The following is a 25,685-nucleotide window of genomic DNA, read 5'->3' as shown; positions in this document are numbered from 1 at the left end:
AATAATGTGTTCATATAAGTACTTCATAAGTACTGCAGATGCCACACAGAATGATATATCAGCACACTGAACGAGACAGAGCATACTGCTTCTTTGCATATGCATGTATGTGTTCTGGCCAGGAGGAAATGAGGTAATTCATAAATTAGGAATCCATGACAGAATATATTATCAACAAAGCTTTCTCTAGATGTAATAATAATAATGATTGACTTGAATCCCAAATGTTGTCACTGAAGGACACATATTTTTCTTCTAGAGAGAGAAGACAGAGAGCATGCAAGTGAGGGGCAGAAGGAGAGGGAGAGAGAGTCCTAAGCAGGCCCCACACCCAGTGCAGAGGCCGATGTGGGGCTCAATTTCACAACCCTGAGATCATGACCTAAGCCAAAATCAAGAGTCAGATGCCCAACTGACTGAGCCATCCAGGCACCCCACATGCTTTTCTTTTTTAAATATGCACAAGAATGTTTTATATTGTCTTTTGCAATTATATAATTAACATTTATACTTTATTTTTAAATATATAATTACAATTTAGAAGGAATAAGTTAGCAAACCAGAAAACACAATGTTTAATAATTATTCATCTTTGTAAGTGATGAAAAAATAAAGGGAAACAGTAGATCCAACATTTTTAGATTTTATTGTCCATTGCTGAATTATGTTGGGGCCATAGGAGGACCAATGTATCTCTAATATGTTAGAATCTTGCAATTAGAGAACCTTGTTGGAAAATAGTATTGGAAGAGGGTGTTTTTAACTGAGTTCTGAAGATGTGTTTCCTTTTGGAGCTTGTAGACACTGGAGATTCACAAAATTAGTGAGGCTTCAACCCTGCATTAGGAATCCCAAGAACCACTCTTAGGTCTATCTGTTCCTTAGAGTTGAGGGTCAAATATTAAGCAGGATATTATGGCATGCCTTCCTTTTAGTCGTCTTCTCAAATGTTTTCCCCAAGAAGAGGCTCTACCCACTGTTGTTTCCTTAATATACTTTATTAAGAGGGATTTTTTTTGGCCAAAATAGTTTTGGAAAACAGTTGTTTTTTAATTATTTGTGTTTCCATTTCAAAACCCACATTTATCTTTATCTCAAGCCTACTCTGCTCCTCCAATTCTTAAATAAGATACAAAAAAATCCATCTTGCCTTGAATGCCATTTAGGGCTCATATATAGATTCTTTTAAAGACAAACAATATGAATTCAGTCATTAGGTATTTGTGTGCGATATCTGCTCTGTGCAAAGCATAGTGATAGACTACTTCGAATAACATATGATGCAAATTATCAAGGGATTTGTAATGTATTTGCAGGGCAGGAAGACACAAAAACCCAATAGTTTCAGACATGACTAATTGGCATAAAATCATATTATACATTCTCCCTTACTCCTCTCAGTAGATAGCAAGCTCTCTGAGGGCAAGAACTGTTTTTTTATGCGAGATTCTATCTCTAGTCCCTACAAGCATAAGATTCTGGTAGGCAGAGGTGGAGAGCCTATTCTAGGCTGCAGAATCAACAGTTAAAATTTAACAGACATAGTAATGCATTGGATTGGGGTGGTGGATTGAGGGACCATTCTGAAATAGCTGAAACAAAGTTCCTAGCGTGATGGGGGCAATTTCCAGAGGACATTGAATGCAATCCTAAGGATGGCATTAACAGAAAGATATAGCAGGTTTTCACATAACTTTAGCTTATTCATAATTTTCCTAGTGTCCCCACCCCACCCTTTTCCTCAGCCCTTTGGAAGAGCTTCTGATATGGTTTATTTTTATGGCTGAATTATATGATAATTTATGGCTTTGGGTAAATTATTCACAATGCTATTTTCTGCTACTAGGAGTGCCAAAATCTAATTAGATCTGCCACAAAAAAAAATGTCTATTCCCAAAGTTGCTTTTTACCCTATAAAAAACATGTGATTTTTCCATAGCTAATAGAGGAGAGACATTTAAGAACGTGCACTGATAACCAACAAGTACTGAGACTTATGTATAGACAAGCATGGTATATGTGTGATGTGTATACATTTTTATATCTGCTATATAAAAACACATGCCATATTGTGCATTTTTCAATTTAAATAATGATTAAAAATATATCCATCATTCTAAGAATTATCCCGATTTCTCTTTTGTCAGTCTGCACATTGCATGGAAACAATTTGTGACAGTGATTGATTTAAATTAACCCACTTCTGAGAGAGTGATTGTTTTAATTAAAAATGTTGGGTATTTTTTTTCTTGTATCTGAAGGCAGTTGAGCTGATTTGCATTTCTTTCAGTTTTGAGGGTTGAGGCTAATATATTATGAAACACTTTTTTCTTGAAACACATGCACATTAGCTTTCATTATTTCTACTTTAATTAATGTCAGAAAGCATACTTAGTAGAGAATTTCAGACAAAGAGTATCTTCAAAACATTTTTAGTAAAATGGCAAACAAAACGTATTAAACAGTAAGCATAACAAGAGAGAAAATAGAAGGAAAAAGGATAATTAAGACAAAGTTTTCATATTTTCTTAAGCAGAGTAAATATTCTGAATGCATAAATATTTTAGGAAAGAATAAAGGACTCTAACAGTTTTATGAGTTGAAAATATTCTTGCATTTTTTATATGGCTAGCTAAAATGTAGGTGAGGGATTTCAGATATTTATTTTCCTTCAGTTATTAATTGAGAGTCAAGGTCGTATGGGTTTCAGATATATCAGTACAAAAACAGAAAATCCTTGTTCTTGTAGGGCTTATATTTAGCATTGGCTTATATTTAACATTCACTGGAAGAATGTCACCAAACCTTCTTATCCTATTAGTTTAATGGAAAAAAAAATGAACATGTACCTCAGTATAAGCGTGTTTCACACATGTAATATTTTCACTGTTTAATATCTCAAGGCATACTATTCATTTGGGGTGATGTTCTGTTTTTCTCATAGTAGATGTCCTAACATTTTCAAATACTTTTGGCTGACTTCATGTTAGATCTGAATAGGTAGGTCATCATTGCTTTTGTTATTTATTTGCGTACTTGTTTTTAGCCACATAACCCATGTGGAGGATTAGTCACCTTTGCTATTTTCTTGGTGTTAGATTTTTTTCTTTTAATATTACCATTAATCCATACTATCTCTGTTGGATTTTTTTTCCCTAAAATATCTCAACTTTAGTTAAACTAGATACTATAACTTATACATCTTCTTACCCTAGAAGGTATAAACTTCAGCATATTGCAAAGCATTCATTGGGAACAATGACTGGCAGCCAGGGTCATGGTGCCAGTCCCTCAGAATTATAGGATGCCCCAACCTGCCTCAGGTTCTTCAAGGACCTCATGCGACATGTGACCCTGAAGACTCTGAAGTCAATTCATGTTAACTATTAGCAAAGCTTAATTCCTTTTTTCATTTTTGAAGGTGATGATCAAACAGGAAGTTCTAATACTGGGTCTTCATGTGCTGCAATCCATTACCTCCCCCCCTCCTTTTTGGGGAGAGACAGCCCACTTTGGATGCTCTTTTTTGAGAGACTTGTGCTTCTATTGCAGCTGCCCAGACTGGGTCCTGTCCATTCTGGCAGTCATGTGAGATATTTTTGGGCCCTTTTGTCAGTGTTTCTCTCACAGCGCCATGAAATAATACATGTAAGTGAGCGGTCCAGCACATATTAGGCTGAAATTGAGACTTGCTGCAGAGTGAGAACATGGAGGGTTTGTTCTCCTCTACACAGTAGATCTAGAAACTTAGTCATACCATTGCCTGACCACATATAACTGATGTGGTTGTTTTCTCAGGAAAATTGTTTCATTTTCTTTTGTTTTATGTTTGTTATGATTATTTGGCTTTGTACTTTGGGGCTTTGAGGAAAGGTTTTGTTTTCCAGAGTGACCTCAAGCTATAAATGGCCACATTGCACAATGGCCAATTTTATAAGTGAGGATCATAGTGAAGGTTTTGTGGATATGTGACTAAGCACAAAGAGAAACTAATACATGGAATCCTTGGAAATTTGGTGCAACCAGTTAATCGACAACAGTAATATGTATTTAGGTTATTTGCATATATATATGCAATATTAATTGCAAGTATGTATGAAGTGTTATCTTTACACATCCTTTGTCAAAAGGCATTAATATTAAATCTGCATTTTCATTATAAAATTATGGGAAAGTTTTTAAATAATAAACTGTTGAAAATATATATTCTAGTAACCAGCAAAATATATTTACATTTCATATTTTGGTGTATTCTTTCCCATATTTTCCCCCATGTATAATATTTTTTACATAGTCATGCTCATATTATATACACATACGTCATTACACAAAAGTTTATAAACCTGAGGATTTATTTTTAAGTTAGAAGTCTAGAAAATACAATTAGCTGGTCAAAACTTTTGGATATTTTTTAGGCTTTATTGCCATCCTGGATTTCACGTTGTTGTTCCGAGTTTCACTCTTATTAGCAATATATGAAAGTACTAGATAAATTGCCCTCTAACCCAGTCAGCATTCATTCAAGAAACATATATTGCCCAACTTCTATTTATCTAGACCCTGGAGATGTAATGGTGAGCAATATCATACATTTCGATTTTCTTCATGGAACTTACAGTACAGTTTGGAGACAGATGTCAATCACATAATTGCACAAATAAATGTGAAATTCAAATTATGAATTATAAAGCAAAATACTAATACTTGTTAACCTCCATGGTGGGTACATAGATGTAGGTTATATTATTTCCTGCAACTTTTAATGTATTAAAAACATTTCAAAATGAAAGAATTTTGATGTTTTAAAAATGAGCAATGCCTATGAAGAATGCTGCCATAAAAGTGTTCAGAGGAGGAATCTGAACTCATCTGAGGTGTCAGGAAAGTGCCCCAGAGGAAGAGTTGATGGAGCTGAACTTAAGAAGGAGGAGGTGGAGTTAAGTATGCAAAGATGTATGCATGTGGGTGTGTGCGCACAGATGGGCAAGGAGGCATCTTTATGCAGGTGAGCATGTTTGAGACAGGGAAGGTTAAGGGGACATGATAAATGTGAGAGATTATGGGATATTTTCAGGCAGCCCCCAGTGACCCAGGCTGGGCTACACGCAGGGTTGGCTTGGAGCAGTAGCAAACCAGGCGCGGCAGGTAAAATGGGCCCCCCCCCCCCCCCGCTGCTGCAGAGCGTGTTAATAATCCACTGCATGTTTCCACATCTGCTGGATTGGAATGGGCACACTGCAGGTGGGATGACCACCTAGGAGAGGCCAAGAGGGGCTGAAGTGCTGCTGGCAGTGAAAATAGTACGGAGGGAAAATAAGGGAGATTGTGAAGGCAGCATCTGCAGGAAACTGGCAACTGTTTAGGTGGAATGACAAAGGCAAACGCGGTGTTGATCTGAGCCTCTGAGACAGTTCACATGAGTCACTGAGTCGGGGTATAAGTACCTTCTGGCTGGAGTTGGTGGAGGAGGGAGAATGACACGAGACCAGTTTAAGTCTACAATATTAGATCTACAACCTTGGTGAGGATTGCACGGGTGGAGATTTATTGGCAATGTGGCCAATGGCAAAGCGGGCAGATCATAGAAGAGGTTTTCAAGCACTGATTCTAATCTCATGTTATTGTTTTAAACCACAGATTCAGCTCCAAGTATGCAGGATTTGGGTTTAGATACACCGTGGTTAATCTTTAAAAACCTAGTTGAAAAGAAAAAATAAAATTGGTTTGCATTTTATTTTAGGTTTTTTAAAGTTTCAGGTCAATTGTTCAACTCCCAGAGGCCACGTAGTTTAGGGGTTATGGGGGCAGGATCGTGTTCTAACCCCAGCTGGGCACTTGTCAGTTTTGTGTTCCTTGTCAATGACTCCATCACTCTGTCTCCACTTCCTAATCTTCAAAGTGGGCTTTCCGTTAAGTAAGTCGTGATGAGTTCAATGAGTTAATCCTGCAATGTACTAAGAATAGTGCCTGGCACCTGAGAAGAGCACAATGCTATTATGGTTTCTAAAGAGACAACATCAAATAATGGGAAACTAGATACATAGTTACCAATGTTTCTTTGAAATTTAGTGAGAACTGAAAAACACAGTTTTGTATTTTGCTTATACTTCCTTATCAGAAATCAGGTGTGGTCGGGAAGAGCTCACTTAGCCTTATGTCCTCCAGTTTCATCCATGCTGTCACAAATGACACAATTTCCCTCTTTTTAAAGCTGAATAATATTCCGTTGTATATAGATACCTCATTTTCTTTATCCATTCACTCACTGATGGACCCTTAGGTTGTTTCCATATCTTGGCTAATGTGAATAATGCTGTAGTGAATATGGGAGTGCAAATATCTCTTCAAGACCCTGATTTCATTTCCTTTGGCTGTGTACCCAGAAGTGGGATTCTTGGATCAACGGGATTTGGTAGTTTAATTTTTAATTTTTTGAGGAAACACCATACTATTTTCCACAGTGGCTGCACCAATTTGCATTCCCACCAACAGTGTACAAGGATTCCCCTTTCTCCACATTCTTATCAATACTTGTTATCCCTTGTCTTTTTGATCATAGAAAAAGCAAAACCAAAAAAGTGTTCTTTTTGTTTAAGTGTAAGGGAGCTTGTGGGGGTTGTACGTCTTGTACTGCCTTGCCTGACCCACTTAATTCAAGTCCCGAAGATGTAGTAAGCTAAAATGTAGAATTTAAAAGTAAGTCATTCAGAACATAAAGGTTTTACAGAAGAATTGTCAATCTCTGAAATCCTCTGTATGTCCTCACGACAATTAAGAACCCACCTTTTTACCTTTGTTCTCTTCTTTTCCATGCCACTTATTTTCAGTGAAGAGCATAAATAAACTGCAGCATACGTAATAATAGAAGCCCTTGATACTTAGACAGTCAGTAGCCCAGTCAAATTTTACTGCGTGATGGGCAGACTAAGGTGCGAGAGTAATTTTTCCACGAATGCACATCTTAGAATTGTGTGACTTTTAAAGGTATATACTACAGAATAAGGAACATATGTCACACAATCCCAGTAATCACTTAGATTTTTTTTAATCCTAGCCTTTTAGAAGCATGTACATTCTATTATATTTAGTCACACTGATGTGATGCTGTGGTGTTCATGCATTATTCCCCAGATTTTCTCCATTCTCATATAATCTTTGAAGAAAATCTGTGTACCATAAAGTCATTTTTCAAATTATTAGTTATATCGTATGTACATAACAATAGATATTGACATTCTCTTTAATTTCTTGAGCATTAAACAAAAGGCTAAGGGTATTCTGGTTTGGAACAGCCTTTTTTTGGCATGTGTATTTTTTGTGTTCACCAGTTGGCAAATCCACAAATTTTCTGTCAATTACAAGATGGTAGGCTTCATCGTTCTGTAGCATTCTACCGTTTTGATAGCATGATCTGATCGCATTTGTATGTCCCATTCAGCAGCTGTGGAGAGGTGCCAGTTTCCCTGGCGAGGGCTATGATGTCCAACATCAAATCTAGTCATGAGATAGGGATGGCCTTTGAAAAGCCACATGTAAATATTTATTTTCAAAGGTACAACTGGCCCTTTGTAAAGCCTGGGTCACCTGAGTGGTTATCTTTTCAATGAATCATCAAATGAGAAGTCTGTTACCATAAATTTCCCCTTTTGTTTTAATAAGCTTCCACGGTCCTCTATCCTTGGCCCTTTTGGTTAAGAATCAAAACCATGTTAAATAATTTCATTTTCCTTTTTAGTTATAAATTAGTTTAATATGTCTAATTTGTCTGGAATATGGCCACAGAGCTGACCTCACAGCATAGGTTTGTTGTGCCTTACCCTGAGCTCAGAAATCAACTTTCCCATTTTTCTATGGGTCATGCATAAGTACCAGATGCTTCCATGCCAGTTAGGGTGACCCCTTTACACATCAAAGAAACATTCTCCATAAAGGGATTTTTTTCTAAGAATGCATATCAAAATGTTAGTTTGATTTAAAAAAAAAATACAGTTTTTTCACCTTTTGGGATTACTTGTCAAATTAAGTAAAAAGAAAAATCCATTAAAAAGCCTTTAATAAGGTTTCTTAGAGCCAGAAGTTTGCCAAACTCTTGTATGGCCGTCCTGAATTATATTAAACTAATTAGTTTAGGATTTAACTAATAATTAAACTAATAGATTCAGTAGCTTAATTGTTTTAATTAATCATTTAAATCCACACATTAGTTTTATAAAATGATCCATTTTCTGCAGCTGACAAATGCAGCTTCTGACCTTCTATGATTAGTATGTGCCAGGTTTGATAAATACAGAGGAATCTGGGAGATACAGAGTCAAAGGTGCTACTCCTATCAAATGCCCTCTTCTGAAAAAGAAAAGAAAAGAATCAGAAAAAAGAAATAAGAAACTCTATTGTGACACGTTGTGAGGCTTATGATAACTATGTTTGCCTTTCAGATCCCCAGCTCAAGGGTATAGTGACCAGGTTATATTGCAGGCAAGGTTACTACTTGCAAATGCACCCCGATGGAGCTCTCGATGGAACCAAGGATGACAGCACTAATTCTAGTAAGTGACAACCTCAGGCCACCCGTTAACACCGTTGGTAGAAGATACGCTGCTACATAAATGATTTTTTGAACTACACTTACAAATATTTGTTACGTTGGTTTGTTGGTTCATTTTTACAAATGTTACACGCCAGGATGTCATTTACGATTTTACTTGGACCACATGGATGAAAACATGAACGGGAGTAACACAAGAAGCCTGTCATTTTAAGATAATTAGTTTCTCTCTCTCTCTCTCTCTCTCTCTCTCTCTCTCTCTTCTCAAAACAATTGGCAGATCCAGCAATGTTGTTCCTTTTATCTCACAAAAGTCAAGTAAGTACACTAGTGCATTCGGATATAAGATGAATCCATGTTTACCTTGGGAATATTTTCATCAGGCCTTTAGCTTTTTAATGATAACTGTGGAAATTCAAGAGCTATAAGGATTAGTTGTTTCAAAGAATAGAAATGTAATTTTTCAAATTTGCATTCAACAGGAAAAGATAGTATCTCTTTTATAGAGAGGACCTGAAGGCTCTGTGCCTTTAAATACATTGTACAAAATGTTTTACTACTCTACAGAATTGGGTCTGTAATGATTTGCCTTTAATTGAAAAGCCACTGACCCTCCATTGTATCCATTGTGTCTGTCTTCATTTTACTGTTTTTTAATATATTAACGTTTCTTTGTATTTTCATTCTGATGTCCCTCCTTATTCAATTGTCTGTGTTTTCCTTTCCCATTTTCTGTTTATACTGGCATTAGATTCCTTTTAATTTAGCATATCAGTTCTAAAATAGACACTTTCCACTGCTCAGGAGAATTAATGAAAAGCAAAAACTGATTTTATTGGAAATATTTTTCACATATTACTAGTGGATCAGGAATGGATATGAATCTTTTCACCCATTTAGCACTTACCCTTCATATATAGAGCACCATACCATGAAAAGAAGAGAGGATTTGAATACATAAGACCAAATTATAGGCACTTTCTGTTTTCAATTCTAGTAATCAAATTTTCAATAGCACCGAGAATAGCTAATAACATAAAGTAGACTAGACTGCTTTTCATTTGGTGTCACTATGTGAAATGTCAATATTTTTCCAGCCATTGTGTTTACTTTTTAGACTTTGGACCTTGCTTCGTTTTAAATTTTTCTTTCAACTTTAAAATTTTTCTGTTTGTCTGCGTTTTCCTCTTTTTCAATTTCTAATCTTTTTCTCTCTTTGTGTCTACTTTGTAACCCTTTTGTCCTTTTAACCTTTTCCGTATCATATTTGTTCATTGATTTTTTTTTTTTGTCATTGTCATTTCCTTCTTCTATTTAGAGAAAGAGAAGGTAAAGCAATTCAAACACAAGGAAGAAAGAGAAGTTATTTTTACTTGTAAGACTGATGTCAACCACTGTTTACTTGTCGGGATTTTGCTATTAGGTAGAACTTTTTAAAAGCATAAGGACTTGACCATCTTTGATCTGTAAAAATGTCAGTTTCTTCTGGTTCAAGCTAATACATGTATGTCTGCTCATTTTCTTCTATCTTTAACTCCTTACCCCTTCTTTGACAAACGGTGTTCTCTTTTTCTTATGTCTTATACTTGTGGGGGTCAAGGACTCTAAAGATTCAAAAGTTCTGATGTCTTCAATGTTCTCTGATTTCCTTCAGCCAAAGTCCGGGGGAGCGTGAGGACTAGTTTTCCATAACTGATCACTGCAAGAATTAGGACATTCTGACTTAGAGGTTGAGACCATCCCTTTGACAAAGTTTTCAAGAAAGGAAATAAACCATAGCTATATGAAAATGCTGCTTAGTTGGACTTCTTAGAAAAATAATTTCTTTCAAAGGTTTCATGCACTTTTTCCTACCTCCTTCTTTGGTTTTTGTAATGCAAACAAGCTGGTTGTTTTTAATGTTGGAAATCAATACTGAATTAAGAAGTGTTAGGTAGACACTGTCTTTTACAGCATATTGCTTCAAAACTCAATAAGCAGCACAATATTTTCTAAACTGTGAAAGTGCAGATGTAGACATTATATGCATACACACGTAATTATATCTGGTTATCTGAACCATATTCAACACTACACTGGAAAGCTGAGGTGCTGAAAGAGACACAAACCTTCTGTTCTCTAAATGTATGAGGTTTCTTTTCTCCTGCTATGTGACCGTATTAGAAGGAACAAGAATCTTGGGGCAACACTTGGAATTCTCTCTAATCCCCCTAAATGCTGGTGAGGAATGAAGAGGGAACAGGAGCTCCTGTGTCCAAGCAAACCAGAACCAAGTCATAGCTCCTGAACTCAAGGGGCACTATGTGCCTCAGCTGCTTTTCTTACAAGTTGTGTTGCATTTTATGTGCACGTTTAGCTAGTTAGGTTAGTTTTGTTACCATTTCAACATTTGCAAATAACACAGCAGAAGAGAGCAAAACAGGGTGAGGTAAAGATTCCCCAAAAGGCTATAAAAATTGTATGAACCTAAAATTTAATAAAACTTGGCAGGACTACAGCAGGTTTATAAAAGTCATGAGAATTACTAAATAACTCGACTTTTGGGTACCATCATTGCAATTGAAAACCACAGTTATTTTTTAGGTGAAATTTAAGATGATTTCCTTTTCTCTGGTTCATTACAGCAGTCTTATGAGTCTTGAGAAATCATAAGCCATGAACAGTATTCTATAAAAAGGGGAGGAGCTCTAGAGATGTTGGCAGGAAGGTCTTAATGGGAGCACTGCCCTTTTGGTTTGCATTAGGGTGTGATGTAGTAATTCATGCATGCATTCCAGATTTTTGATAATTCTTTGAATACAAAACAAGGATTAGTCATCTGTAAGGAGGAAAAATAAGGAGAAATACCCTAAAAGTCACCATGATGCCACCCTAAAAGTTACCAAATAACAAAACTGAGGCTTGAACCTTCAAATCTTCGTGATTTGAGTTGGACACATACCATACAACTAAACATGAGCTTATTTAGAACTAGGTAAAGTCAGAACCACCCTACTAAGCTGCCTTTGTCAAAAATTTTCAGATGAGTGGTGAAGAGAGAGAAAGGCCAGCAGGCAGGTGAGCCCGACACTAAAGTCCTCTAGATCCAAAGATCTAGAAATCGCTGGGAGGAAAAATAGCAAGATGATGGTTGATGATGGATGATTGGTCCAAACAGAGAAGATACTGTAGCAACTTGACTGCTTATTATTGGCTTCCATGTGCCCTGCAAAGATCTTTCCCAGGAAGAAATGAGCACCCAGATTACTACATCACCAGACTCATTTTCAGGGGTATATTCGTTTAAAACTCTTAGAGCTTCCCATCTATCTACTACCAAACGTTAGCATTACCATGAACTATGGCATTTGATTAAGGGGTGATTTTCTTTTCCTCCACTTGCTTTTGGGGATGCCATGAGGTTTTCCTGTGCTCTTAAACTTAATTGCTCCCATTACCAGACTTAATAAATGCTACAAGTGGAATAGGACTATAGAAATATCAATATGCCAGGAACTATAGTAATATTAGAAACTCACATGAATCAAGTCCTCTCATCTTAGAAATTCTGACCTGATAATTTGATGTGTAAAAATTGCCCATCGCTCACTGTGACCACCACCCCACAGGCCTTGGGATGGTGGTTTTCACTTTGGCTGTACTTTAGGGTCATTTGAGGAGCTTTAAAAAAATTCCTTATGCCCTAAACCCTAACCTCACTTCCAGAGATTCTTACTTTTAATTAGTCTGCAATTGGGCGTGGGTGTCCTCTTTTATGAATACAGCTAGTTTTTAAGTATAGCCAGGGTTGAAAATCACTATTATATGGAAAACTAGAGTCCCACAGAGCAAACAAAAAACATGAGCATCTTATTCTGACTCCCCTAGGCTTTGTGACACTGCTTTATAATTATATAAAATACAAAAGGAAAAATACAATGATGTCTCAATCAATGTGGGTATCTGTCGTTTTAATTAGCACCAGGGATTCATTATGGTCAGCTCTGAATGGGCTTCCACATGACAGTGGTTATATGAATTCACTTTGTATTATCATTCTGTAAATGATAATAACTGACATTTTATAATTCAGGTCCCAACAAAATCCTAGGAAAAAAAACCTATTTTTTGTATGGTCATTTTAGACTATCATCTATAATTTTTCTCTTTCCTATACCACATTGTTCTGGTGACTTCATATGTTCTTACTTTCTAGAATTATAACATCTGGCCTATATCAGATATATGGCACCTACAAATACCATTAAGAGTATATAAAGATTAGAATAATTAAGTTTGAATGGGTTAAGTTAGAATAGTTTTCAAGGAGAGTCATACAATTATGTTTTTCCTCTAAAACTTTTGCATATCAATCAGAAATTGTTATACGGTGCCCACACTTTCAAAATATAAGGGAGTTGGGACAGTTCAGGTGTTCCAGCCAAAAGTGGAATTAATTGGCCAGTGGCCCTCTCCCAAGAAGAAGGAATACTGAGTTACAATGACATAAGTACCTCATACTGCTCAATGATTCCCACTCATGTTAATTATTTAAGTGATAGAAGTGAGCAAGCATAAGCCTCATTCTTCCGTAACATAAGCCCCTAGAATCCCATGGAAGATGGCCCAATATTAGTTTGCTTTGTGAAAGCTAACAGCCACTGAACCATATACACTCCTCTGAGTATTCCTATAGGGATAATTATCTACGGCCATGGCCCGCCATGTTCCTTTCATCACAGACATCTTGAGATCTTGGGATCAGTAACATGTAATAACTGAAGAAAAAGGTATAATTTTCCCCCAACCTATTCTGACAATGCATGTGGTGCCTCAGAATTAAATAGAAGTGAATTTATAAAGTCCATTTTTAATTATGTGCTGAGTAGACCCATAGATTGAAGTCAACATGGCCCACGTTTTCCCAATTATTTGTCTTTTGTGGAATGCAGTTGAGAACCTAAACCTCAGGTATTTTGTTTACTTGTTCACTTCAGCATCTCAATGCTGTCGTTGTCTGTTTTGGCCTGGTACAGTTGCTTGGAATTAGTCTTCAATTAAGACCTTGATAAGATAAGCAGATAAGAGCACTGTGGATAATTAACTTCCTTATAAACGTATCTACAATAAAGTCCCCCAAACCATCAAGCAGCTATTACTAAGAATGATGCTAGAATACCAACTGAAGAGTTAACATATAACCCTGGCATGGAAACGTGTTAAAGGAATGTTAAGACTTTTTAAGAAATCAATGATAACATTACTCTCTGTACTATGTAAAAAATATATAAAAATATTTTCCTTGTTGATAAGGGAAGAAATGAAACATGGAACTATAAGTGAGTTTTTATCTCTTAGATGGGTAAAACTGAACACTTTTCCTTCTTTTATTTTAGTTATCACTCACAGCTCTAGGAGATATTAGTAAAGAAATGTCTCTCTAAAATGTTCAGTATGATTAGTTCTTTCTAAATTGAGCACATTGGCAGGCGCATGTCTTTTTCTGGGCTCTGCTGGCATCTCACATTGGTTCAGCAAGAGTAATTCCATTTTGGAATTACCTTTTTAACTTCTGGCCTGTCCTACATTGCAGTGATAAAGCGCACCTTCTGCATGAAACACCAGAATAAACATTCAACTTGGACTTTTTAAATTCCACTCTTTGAGAATCTTCACATCTGATCTCCTTTGGTATCAAATGATGTCAAAGACTGTGATCCTGGAATTGGGATTACAGGCCTGATTCTGTTTATTATTCTATCAGTTCTTTGGAATGCTATAGACAGACCGTTAAGGTGTACAAATTGAAGCTCAAGTGCTAATTTTACCCATTGCAGAAACATCTTAATTAGAAAGAGAAATAAAAGTTAATTAATTGGAACTTCTCAGAAGGTTGTAACAAAGATGATGTTTTTTTGTTTTGTTTTGTTTTTTTAAATAAAAGAATGAGGGAGGGAAAAGCGATGGCAAGGCTTTGCTCCTGCCGGCCCGTTTGTGACAGGCTATGTTTATCTTTACAGCACTGTTCAACCTCATACCAGTGGGACTGCGCGTTGTTGCCATCCAGGGAGTGAAGACAGGGTTGTATATAGCCATGAATGGAGAAGGTTACCTCTACCCATCAGTAAGTAACATGCCAAAGATATTGGCCATTCATTCAATGCTTGCAGTAGCAGCAACAACAAAATGAAAAGGATCTGTGTCTATTGATTCTGCCATTTTTGCTTTAATATTTGATCTCTACTACAACGCTGTAAGGGCTGTTGATTCATTATTCATCAAGGTTTGATAATAACAGTATATCAAGCAGAAGAGTAATATTACCTCTTAAAGTTGTATATTTGCATATTTTTAAAAAAATGAACTAGTTTGTAGAAAATGGAGTAATTTTGAAAGAGTTGATGTTAATCTTTTTTATTTCTCTTTAGAAATGTACTTGTCTTAAAGAGTTTCTTGTAAAAGATTATTTTGTAAAAAGAAACAGAATTAATGTGAATTCTAAAAAAGAAAATTTAAAGAGAGTAGTTCTTTTTAAACTAGGAATTCAGGTTGTGTTAATGTTTTACTGGGGAAAATACTTCTATTATAAAATGTATATTGCAGAATTTAAATCTAAGTAAGTCTTTCTGTTTTGTGTTAGTGTATGAGAAGTTGAGCACATTTTTATCCGTATGACTTCTGGAATATTTACTATTTACAAATAATTCATATTCAGATGTGCTGTATCCATACATTATAGTGTAGTTAGTATTAATTTCTGCCGCAGAAGCAAGCAATAGAGACCTAGATGAAAGTATTTCTTTTCACTATCCTTGAAGCAGAAATTGACAAGTTAAATTCATGGTGCCTCAAAGAAAAATGCTCTTATTTGGGTTTGCATGTCATCTTCATATAAATTCTTTAAAACTGTTGTTGGGAAATATTATCATCAAAAAACTACATGTAAACATATATACAGACATTACACACACACACACACACACACACACACAACTTAAGCAGAAACATTCCCTGGGGCATTTTCTTGAGCAAATCTGGGAAATCCTATCAAAGAAAATGAAGTTCGAGTGGCAGATTCCCTCTGCGGTGAGCTGGAAGATGTTCTTGTTATTCTGAAAGCTTCATCTGAGTTCCCTGAAGGGTGTTCCTGCACACAGACCTGGGCCCCACATTATACAAATTGCATTCTGTTGCACAAGATGAATATTCAACATACGAAGAGCAAGATCCAGCTAGAATTCCCTGTCCCCCCACCCCCCTCTGCTTTTAGGAAAAATATGATTCAGATAAAGATCACTTTCTGGAGATGCCTTCATTCAGATACAAGTCAATTTTATTGATTTGACATTTGTTCTGTTATTTTTGTTTCTTTCTTTTCCCTCAGGTAATCTTTGAGATGCTTAAAAATTATTAGCTGCAGCATCTGCCATAGCCTATAGTTCTCAGGTCCTGTTAAGGACACATTGTTTATCACATTGTTTGTTGTGCTCTGATACATGTGTTGATGTCAGGGGACATGTGAATGTTTATTTTATCTTTTTGCTACTGAGGGAGGTGCTTTCTATTTTTTGTGATGAGGTAGCACATGTATACCTTTTTTTTTAAGGTAGGGAAATGATCTTGAGCATGTGTCTTTGCTGAAAATACAAGTACAGGTTTTGTTTGGTGCAGTCGAAACGGAGTGGCAGGAATAGAAGTGAGGAAGGCACTAAGGCTCAGTCTATGCAGCCTCCCGCCCAGGTATCAGATCTCATTAGGCTAGCTGGGGGTGACACCACTTGCGCCTGGATTTGTCTCAGTAACAATTTCAGGCTTGTTATTGACCCATCCATTCTCTACTCTCACCTCTCCTGGTTCTCCAGTTCTTTGACATCTGGGCCTCCCTTCTGGTGGCTTGATTCCTGAATTATAGATGTGGGCTTTCTTCTCTTCCCATCTTGATTCTGCTCCGAATCCAGGATCTGGTAAAAGGCACTCTATCTGCCCATCCCCTACCCTGAGAGGTCCCACTGCCTGTGCCAGGCCCTTACAATCCTCAGCCATCTCATAGGAAAAGGATTTAGATACAAACCAAATGCAATTTCCAATCTTTACTAATACTCCATAGTTGAAGTGCTTTGTTTATTTCAATGTAATGAAATGTGAACTTCAAATATTTCAGTAAAAAGAATATATTTTTATAGTCAATCATTTATTTCATAATTAGTGAGTGTTTACTAGAATAATAATATAGCATACCAGGATATAACATTTACTATACTATATAATAACAATAGGTCTACTTATGTAATAATAATAATAATGGCTAGTATTTATATAGTACACTCTGCCCAACACTGTTCTAAGCACTGTACAGTCTTACCTCATCTAATTCTATTAAGCAAATACTATTAAAACAATCATGCTGGGGCATCTGGATGACTTAGTTGGTTGGGCATCCACCTTCTGCTCAGGTCATGATCCCAGAGTCCTGGGATCAAGTCCCAGGATGGAGTCTTGGGATCAAGCCCTGCATCTGCTTCTCCTTCTGCCCCTCACCTCGGTCATACTCTCTCTCTCTCTCATTCTTTCTCTCTCAAATAAATAAAATTTAAAAAATAAATCTTAAAAAAATCATACTGATACACAGAGAGTTTAAAAATCTGTGCAGTCTGCCAGTTAGTAAATAGAGAAGGCAGGATTTGAGCATTATTAGTCTGACTCATTAGCTTACTGTTTCACTATACTATTTCCATGTGCCAGACATTTTTCATCATATGGTCTGGCACCTATTCTAACAAGAAGTTATAAACACATGATGATGTAATGAAAACCTTTAAGGAATTGTTACCTAGGGAACAAATTTCATTTCAGTTATTAAGAAGTATAATCTGAAACATAATCCCTTTCCTTTGGAGGTTCTCAAATTTAAAAAAAAAATCATAGAAAATTACATCTGGGAAAAGTTTGATGTTATACACTGCTATACACTGTTTAAGATTCTGAAAATTTCTTACATGTAACACCTGAAATTTAAATTTAAAAAGCCATGCCAAACATAGTTAACTCAACTAAGAAGTTTTGAAGTAAGGTGCTTTAAAAGGAAAACTTCAGTCAACCTCAGGTTTAAAAAAAAAAAGTAATAAAGATTTAAGTTCTGAAAATGAAGGAATCTGTTTTAAGCTAATGCCCACTTTAAAAAGATCAACTTAATGTTTGCATGGTATAAGCTAGCGCCAAATACGGGACCAATTTTTTTGAGGATCCGTAGGTTTAGAAGGTAGGCAATAAAACACTCAGATCGTTCAAAATGAATTCTGTTGAATGAAAAACACACGAGTGTTTTGACTCAAGGTGCATATTTCTCTATTTGTATTGGAAGTAAATCTCATAAGCCCCCGCCGTCCAAATAAAGATATTCAATTTGTCAGACAATTTCACCTGGGGTGGGGGTGGGGGGGAGACAAAAAAGATATCTTGTCTGAAACGTAAATAACCACAGTTCTGAGGCTGAAGGCACATGTTCCCCATGGGATCTTTCCTTTGATATGACAATAGTCGTTTCTTGTGTGGTCATAGTGATTCTAATATGTTCCTTGAAATGTATCTCAAGAGATTTAATGTCAGGTATCAATAATTTGGTCAAAGGTAGAGCACAGGATGCAAGGTCGTCGAACAGAAACTGACAAGGAAATACTTACGTTAAAGAATTAGTTCAATATGATGCTTGGGAAAAAATTGTATTTTGACCCACTATAAACTGTCTGTAGTGCTGTGGGGAACATTTTTTTTTTTTTCAAACAACCTGTGACTTTGAAAGACTAAGAAAATCCTCCATAGAGAGACATGGTTTGAATGTAAATTCTGAACACTGAAGAAAAAGTTAGGATGAAGGGAAAAGAGTATTCATCATTTGGGCAAAGAGAAAGAAGAGCTGAAGTCGGAATGTGTTTCTGATATGAGCAAAGAAAAAGGGGAGCGGGAGGAAGGAAAAGAGATTGGTGGTGGGTAGAGCCCTGGGCTTACTTGCAACACCTGGGTCCCAGATCCTGCCAATACCTGTGTCGTCATGCCCCAGAGTCTTCCTCTCAACCTTCTCATCTGTAAAATTAAGAAGTTTCCCCGGATGCTTTAAGTTAATTTGGGGGTTGAAACTTCCAGTTTTAGTCTGATTGGTTTTTTTGAATGATAAGGTAATTGACATACATAAGATGTATAAAGATCCATTATTGTTGTCTTACCACGGGCTGACATTTATGAGAATATTATATTCCAAAAGGTGCTGTAAATGTTTCTGTTACCCACATGCAGGCATCTGGGGAGGCAGTCAGCCCTGGTGTTCTCCCGAGATTAATATTTCATCTGAGTTTCTTAACCAAGTGATACAAGTAGAGAGGAAAACAATCCTTTTTCATGTGGGTTTTTTAAACGAATCAAAAAAGTACACTGCTACTGTGTTTTTGTAAATATTTGGGCTCATTAGAATCACCTGGAGGGGCGCCTGGGTGGCTCAGTCGTTAAGCGTCCGCCTTCCGCTCAGGTCATGATCCCAGGGTCCTGGGATCGAGCCCTGCATCGGGCTCCCTGCTCGACAGGAAGCCTGCTTCTCCCTCTCCCTCTGCCCCTGCTTGTGTTCCCTCTCTTGCTGTGTCTCTCTCTCTGTCAAATAAATAATAAAATCTTAAAAAAAAAAAAAAGAATCACCTGGAAAGGAGGTAAAGGCAGATTCCTTGGATCAGACTCCAGATATTTCAATTCAGTCGATCTAGCAGGAGCCCCAGGAATCTATAGTTTAATAAGGATCCCCTACTGCCCCTACCTGCCCACTGGTGGATGAGTCAAAAGCCCATAGCCGACAATCAACAATGACACAGCAAACATTACAATGGCTGGTGGGGGAGAGGATGGTAGCTTTAGACCAAGGTAGTAAGGGTAGAGTTGGTGGATAGACTACCTAGGCACAGAACCCAACCTAAGTAAAATAAAATACTTGGTGTTCCTAACGTCCTCTGCCCCTAAGTTGAAGTTTACAGACATGTGAAGCAGTTCTGTACGCCTCTTCACTAATGCAGCAACCCAACTATCAATACGCAATGACCGTGGGGCAGGGGGAGGGATGAAACAGTCTTTAATTCAGGAAAATAAGGAAAATGCCGTATATTCTGGAAAAAGCATGTTCAAGAACCTCAAAGTCTTATCTACTCTACATGAGATAGTTTTCCAATATTATATGCACATCTTTCAGAAAGATTTTCCTGAGCCTCTTCTACAAAGGTGGATCTGCCTTCCCACTTCTATGCCAGCAAGCATCTCTTACGTGTCTTGAATTGTGTTCCTTCAACTTCCCAAGGCCTCCCAGATAGCAAAGCCTCAGAGTCTCTGCCTCCTTTACCATCAATCATGTTTTCCTGCTGAGTCGATAGCTCTAATAAAACAGGATGGCACATGCTATTTTCTTCTTGACATTGTTCCTCTGATACATTGCTCAAGTTTGGGGCTTAGAAATGGAACTGACTTGTTTTTTCACAGTATGGTGTCTAATTTCCCTCAAATTTTTCTATTCTTCCCTGAGAGTTACTCATACAAAGGTACACACAGTCATTCACCTGTATTTCTATGCTCATGGGGTGTTGTGTGAGTCCTTTGGCCATCCCTGATACCCGTCCTATCTCTGAATAGCATCTATGGACATCCATTCTCAGGAAACTGCTCACCGTTTTTCCCAGTGCTGCTAGGGTACTCTGTCCATGCTTCCTGGCTTTTTTTTTTTTTTATTCAGGTAGTAAGTAGTGCATGAGGTTTATCAAGTCACTTGAGCCACAGTGACCACCATTGGCCGTCAGTAACATCTGATGTTAAACCAAGTGACCACCATTGGCCATCGGTAACATCTGACGTTAAACCAAGGGCTTCAGTAGCATCTGAAGACCGTTCACCTGGGGACCAGCCTTTCATAGTCTGCCCGCTGGGAGCAGGGTGGCAAAACTATAACCAGTCAGAATTCTAAGTTGATCTGGTTACACGGATTTTTTCTGAATGATAAGGTTACACAGAGGGGCCCCTTTCAGAATGGAAATTTTTCACCTTTCATCCTTCAGTCCTCAGCTCTCTGAATAGGTCAGTTTCTTTAAGAAGGGTATTACATTTGAGATGATTATTAATGTCTCTGTTTTTCTAGCAATCTATAAATCTACATGCATGTTCTTCTGCACAAACAATAACACCTTTTGGGACTCTATATACGTATATATAATTTGTGTATATATATTTGTGTGTGTTTCATTAGAATTATGTTTTGTGCTTAAATTATACACACACTTATTCACATGATTATACTTTTGGTCAGAGTATTTTTATTTCTTTTTATGAAGTGTTAAATAACAGTTTGTAAGTTTACACATATTTTAAAGCTTTACTTGCTATGCTTAAAAATATTTCTTTTTTCATTAAGTTTCCCTATGGTTTCTCCCACATTATGACTCAGTTGGATATATTGCCCTTTTTGAAAATGGTTATTATCCTTTCTTGGTATTTTGGTTAGGATAATTTATAGTAATAAGAAAGCAAGTATGGCACTTCAGTTAATTTCCCTCTAGTATTCATGTAATTCCCACCACGCTGAAGACTGATGCACAGAATATAACTGAGTATGACAAAGGCAAGGATGCTGTCATCCTACTTAGGGTCACTTGCCAGAAGGAAAAAGCAATTGAGAAACCAATGCAAACGTTAGACTACATGTAACTAATTTTAAGTAGCCTTTTGAGAAAAGAAAAATTTGAAACATCCCAGGTTAGGTTGAAAGTAGGCAATAAGAAGAAGTAAATGTACTTTTAGGCTATCCAAGTTCCGATGCCATTTTCTAGAGTGCAAAGGCAGGAACTGGGGTTGATGGGGAGAGGATACTGAAGCTTAAGAGGGAGAAGAGGGGAAAAAAGAAAATGGAAGGGAGATCACAAATCAGCAGTAGGGCAATGCACTGGGCAGCGTTAAGAAAGAGGAAAGAGAAGAAAGAAAGAAGAGAGGATGGGAGGAGCAGACAGCAAAGGGGAGGAAACAGGAGACAGTTCACAAGGAAAGGAGAGAGGGAGGGCCATGTCTTCTGCTCACTCCATCACCTTCCTGGGAACCCCCCTCCCCCCCCGACACACACATAGCTGACTCCTGGCTCCAGCCTCCCACTCTGGGATGGAGAAAACAAGACACTCCCTCTTGAAGTCCAGGCTGGGCTTTCCAACCACACCCAAAATACCTTCTCTGCTCCAGCCCCATGACCACTTTCTCCTGTTTCCCTTTCCCTTAGCCTCCTTTCCAAAATTCTGGCTGTGCTTTGTTAATGTTATTCTCTAAGCAAGGAAACGGTGTGGCCATAATTTGGCTTCCAAGGGATTATACGTGTAATGGTGAGGATTAGTGGGAAGAGACTAACGGCAGTGTGACCACTGAGGGATGGTCAGTGAGGGATGCTGAGTATATACAATGGGATAATATTCAGACCTAGGAAAGGAGATCCTGTCATTTGCAATATCATAGATGGACTTAGAGGACAGTAGAGTAAGTAAAATAAGTCAGACACAGAAAGAAAAAAACCTGCATGATCTTACTTGTGGAATTGAAACAAATCAAATACCTAGAAACAGAGACTTGAACCATGGTCACTAGGGCCAGGGAGGTGGGGGAAATGGGAGGAAAAAGAGAGAGAAACCTAAAGAGGGCTTGCAAACTACAAACATTTGTTTTGTTTGAACAGCGTATGTGCACACGCAGGTGCTCTCTGTGATCTAGTGGGGCTTGCACTCTACAGTCTACAGTTTAAGCACAGTGACAGCTTCTCCTGAATTTTATAAAGGAAGCTATTGCACAAGTCAACTTCGTCTCTGGGCCCGGAGACAGTGGTGTTGGCAACCCCTGAATGAAGGGACTGGAAAGGATGAGAGATATTTGAAGTGTTTCTGAGGAGATGTGGAAAGAAGTCCATGGTGGTCTGGGTATGGGGTTGACCGTCAGGGCTCGCTCTGAAAGGACTGACTTGGAACATGGTGATCTGTGGTGCTTCTCATGGAGAAAACAAAACCCAGAAGGAGGAAGGGGCGTGGGTGGGAGTCTGCTGCATTGAGTTTGAGACATGTTCACTTTGCCCACAGAAGATGCAGGTGGGTTATAATCCCACTGGATCACTACTGGATGATGACAAAGCTTCTTTCCCCTGAAAGAACCATGGCTAAGGGCTGTCTTAAGAATGACGTGCAGATGAGAAAAAAATCGCCTGTGACAGATGGTGATTGTTTTCCTTTTCTTCCTGAATGTAAGACAAACAATGAAGAAATGGGGTGAATGACATCAGCATAAATGAAGTTAGATATTAGAAAGAACTTTATAAAATAAAACATGACTTCTTGAGAAAGTGTTTTTATATATTTTACTTAATTCCTAAGTATACAAAATCAGTAGAGGCAATTTGGGACACCGGATAGCAAAGTGGAGGACTAGCTGAGTTAAATTCGTAACTTGTATAAAAATGGTGCTCATAATATAGGAAGGGACTATCAGGTTTTCACATGTTCTCGCGGTGGTTCAAAATCCTCAACATACATGAGACTCATTTAGATAGCAGTGTAAGTAACCAGATCCCAGAACATTAGACTGAAAGATTCCAATTCAGTGAATCTAATATGTCTTAAGAATCAGAATTTAGAATATATATCCCAGCATTTCTAGTGCAGGTGCCTGAAGGAGCACACTTTGATAAACATGGGTCAACATCACTGTCTCAGGAACCAGGACACTGAGATTAAATGATTTTATGTTTATTTATATGATGTTATAGAAACATCATATTGTTTATAATGATGATGATGGTGATGTCTACAAATTCACAGTCCAGTTCAGGCCCTTGCAGGAAGCAGAATGACCTGGCCATAAGTAGTGTTCACCTTTCCTGTTGACCAGGTGGGCTGGCCTGTGAGCAAACAGAAAAGCCTTGTCTGTGATCACCCCACTCTGTCTGGAAAAGAATAGGGCAAGAAATGTGTCCTTGAGCATCGAGATGATGTGTGGAGAGAGAGGAGTTTTGCTGAGAATTGAGAAAATAGAAACAAAGTAAGACAATACTGGATTTCAAACCAATAGCACAGTCCTGAAAAGGAGAAGTGGTCTCCATCACATAAAGCTCAGGGGAGAAATCAGCCTGAGACAGATGGCGGGGGGCCATAGGGCACCTGCTGAACGGAAGGGCCAGTTCAGGCCAAGGGCATCCTGTCAGAGCAGGTTGCTAAGGACACTGGACCTGGGTTGCTTCAGAAGTGAACTCTTTTTAGATTTTAAAACATTTACCAATGAAACAAACACCTTTGTTTAGTAAGTTTCTTTTTCCTACCTTTCTATTTCCTTGAGACAATTTTGTTTTCCTGTAAGCAAGGTCTTTCCGTACAAGTCTCATTTCTGGAATAGAGTAGACTTCCTTCTCTTTCCTAGGTGAACTGTGCTTGGTCCACCTTTGAGCAACTTTTCCAGGGCCTGTACAGAGAGCAGGTCGATCCCATATGGATCCATCGCTCTACAGTTTTCTTAACTACACAAACCCTGTAATACCTACCTCCCAAAAATTAAACACATATATCCAATAACAAAAGGGTCTGCAAGAAATATATGGAAGACTATTTCTACTCAGTATAATTACTCAATGCTTAAATGTAGGCTGACGAGTCAAGCACTTGGTGGGGATGTGTATAATCATGGGTTTACTTACTCACTCATTCAAGAAGCACTCTTGTATGCCTTCTACTGACAGCTAATGTGCTGTGTGTGCTGGGCCTTCAGAGATAACTGAAAAGTTCTAATTTCAAAACAACAAAAGGGGCGCCTGGGTGGCTCAGTTGTTAAGCATCTGCCTTCGGCTCAGGTCATGATCCCAGCGTCCTGGGATCGAGCCCTATGTCGGGCTCCCTGCTCAGCGGGGAGACTGCTTCTCCCTCTCCAGCTTGTGTTCCCTCTCTCACTGTGTATCTCTCTGTCAAATAAATAAATAAAATCTTTAAAAAAATAAAAAATAAATTAAAAAACCCCCCTGAGCATCCAATGGATAGGACGTACATCTTGACTAAATGAATTCTAAGGCTCCTATCTTTCCTCAGAATCTATGATTCCCTGATTGTACATTTCCTATCACTTTTCAATAGTGATGGATATGTAGGAGGTCTTCAATTTATAGTTCTTGATTGATTATGGTTAAGGTAGAATAAATGTCACCAGCAAATTTTATTAATTTATTCCTCAAGTGCCCTCCTGTTCATGATATTTATTATGCATGACACTTATCTTTTTACCCACTGGAAAACATTAAGCATCAGCAAAGAATATAGGAGTGTGTTTATTTCTCAAGTTAGAATTGCAGAAAAGCACTATTTACACATTCCTTTCCTGAAAGAGCATGATAAACCCACAGAGACAGAACTTGGATACGCACTGTCTGCATTCTAACATGGTTATATTCGCATTAATGAAGTGAGCGGTAATGTCTTCACCTTATGAGAGGAGCTCAGAGCAAAGAAATAGAACCCAATTTCTGGTAAATGTTGCTACCACTTAAACTTGAACATTTTAAAGCAAGCACATGAATAATGATAATTAGAGAAAGAATTTTATTATTTCTGTATGTTCATGAAATGGCATCAAGTACTTTGGTTTTTTATTTCCTTTCAGTGTGAAAGAAAAAAATATCATTGAAGTTTGCCACTTTGTCCTGATTTTTCTCTAGGGTGAAAACTACGAAATACTGTAAAGAATAACAAAATTTAGGTTGGATTAAAGTGTTTCAGTTTTTAAAATCCTGTATTCGTAGAGGGTAGATGATAGGTAGGTAAATAATGGAAGAAATGTTTGCATATAAGGACTTTTAAAGACTACCTCAGACACGATAAACAGTATCTACCTAAAATGACCAACAATATTTAAGAATGAACTATCTCTTTGTTTTCATTTTCTACATCATGAAAAAAACTTTAAAAAAGCCTATATAAATGCCAAAGCCAATATACCATACAGTGAATAGCAAATCAGCACTAACAGTAAAACCATGGTTGATAGTTACTAAAATTGAGGGCAAAACTCTGCTTCTTTAAAAATTGTTTGTATATGCAGGAGGCTCATGACTGAAATTGCTGCACGTCATCCACCCAAGCTG

At 37.6% G+C, this 25,685-nt stretch overlaps 1 protein-coding gene across 3 annotated transcripts in view; it reads left to right on the top strand.

The window, feature by feature from the left end:
* The window catches only part of FGF14 (fibroblast growth factor 14), a 602,564-nt gene that overhangs the window by 465,736 nt on the left and 111,143 nt on the right, over positions 1 to 25,685 (top strand). For 2 of the 3 annotated variants that reach the window (XM_028112062.2, XM_028112060.1), the window contains exons 2-3: positions 8,436 to 8,546; positions 14,545 to 14,648. In XM_028112062.2, coding sequence (XP_027967863.1) covers positions 8,436 to 8,546; positions 14,545 to 14,648 — 215 coding nt within the window. The remainder of the gene's footprint in view (positions 1 to 8,435; positions 8,547 to 14,544; positions 14,649 to 25,685) is intronic. The other variant, XM_028112061.1, reaches the window with a different exon arrangement.

Source organism: Eumetopias jubatus, unplaced genomic scaffold (assembly GCF_037043125.1).
Source record: "Eumetopias jubatus isolate StellerSeaLion01/CBP00866 unplaced genomic scaffold, mEumJub1_p1.0 scaffold_3, whole genome shotgun sequence".
Classification (NCBI taxonomy): domain Eukaryota; kingdom Metazoa; phylum Chordata; class Mammalia; order Carnivora; family Otariidae; genus Eumetopias; species Eumetopias jubatus.
This window is presented reverse-complemented; position numbering and strand designations above follow the sequence as displayed.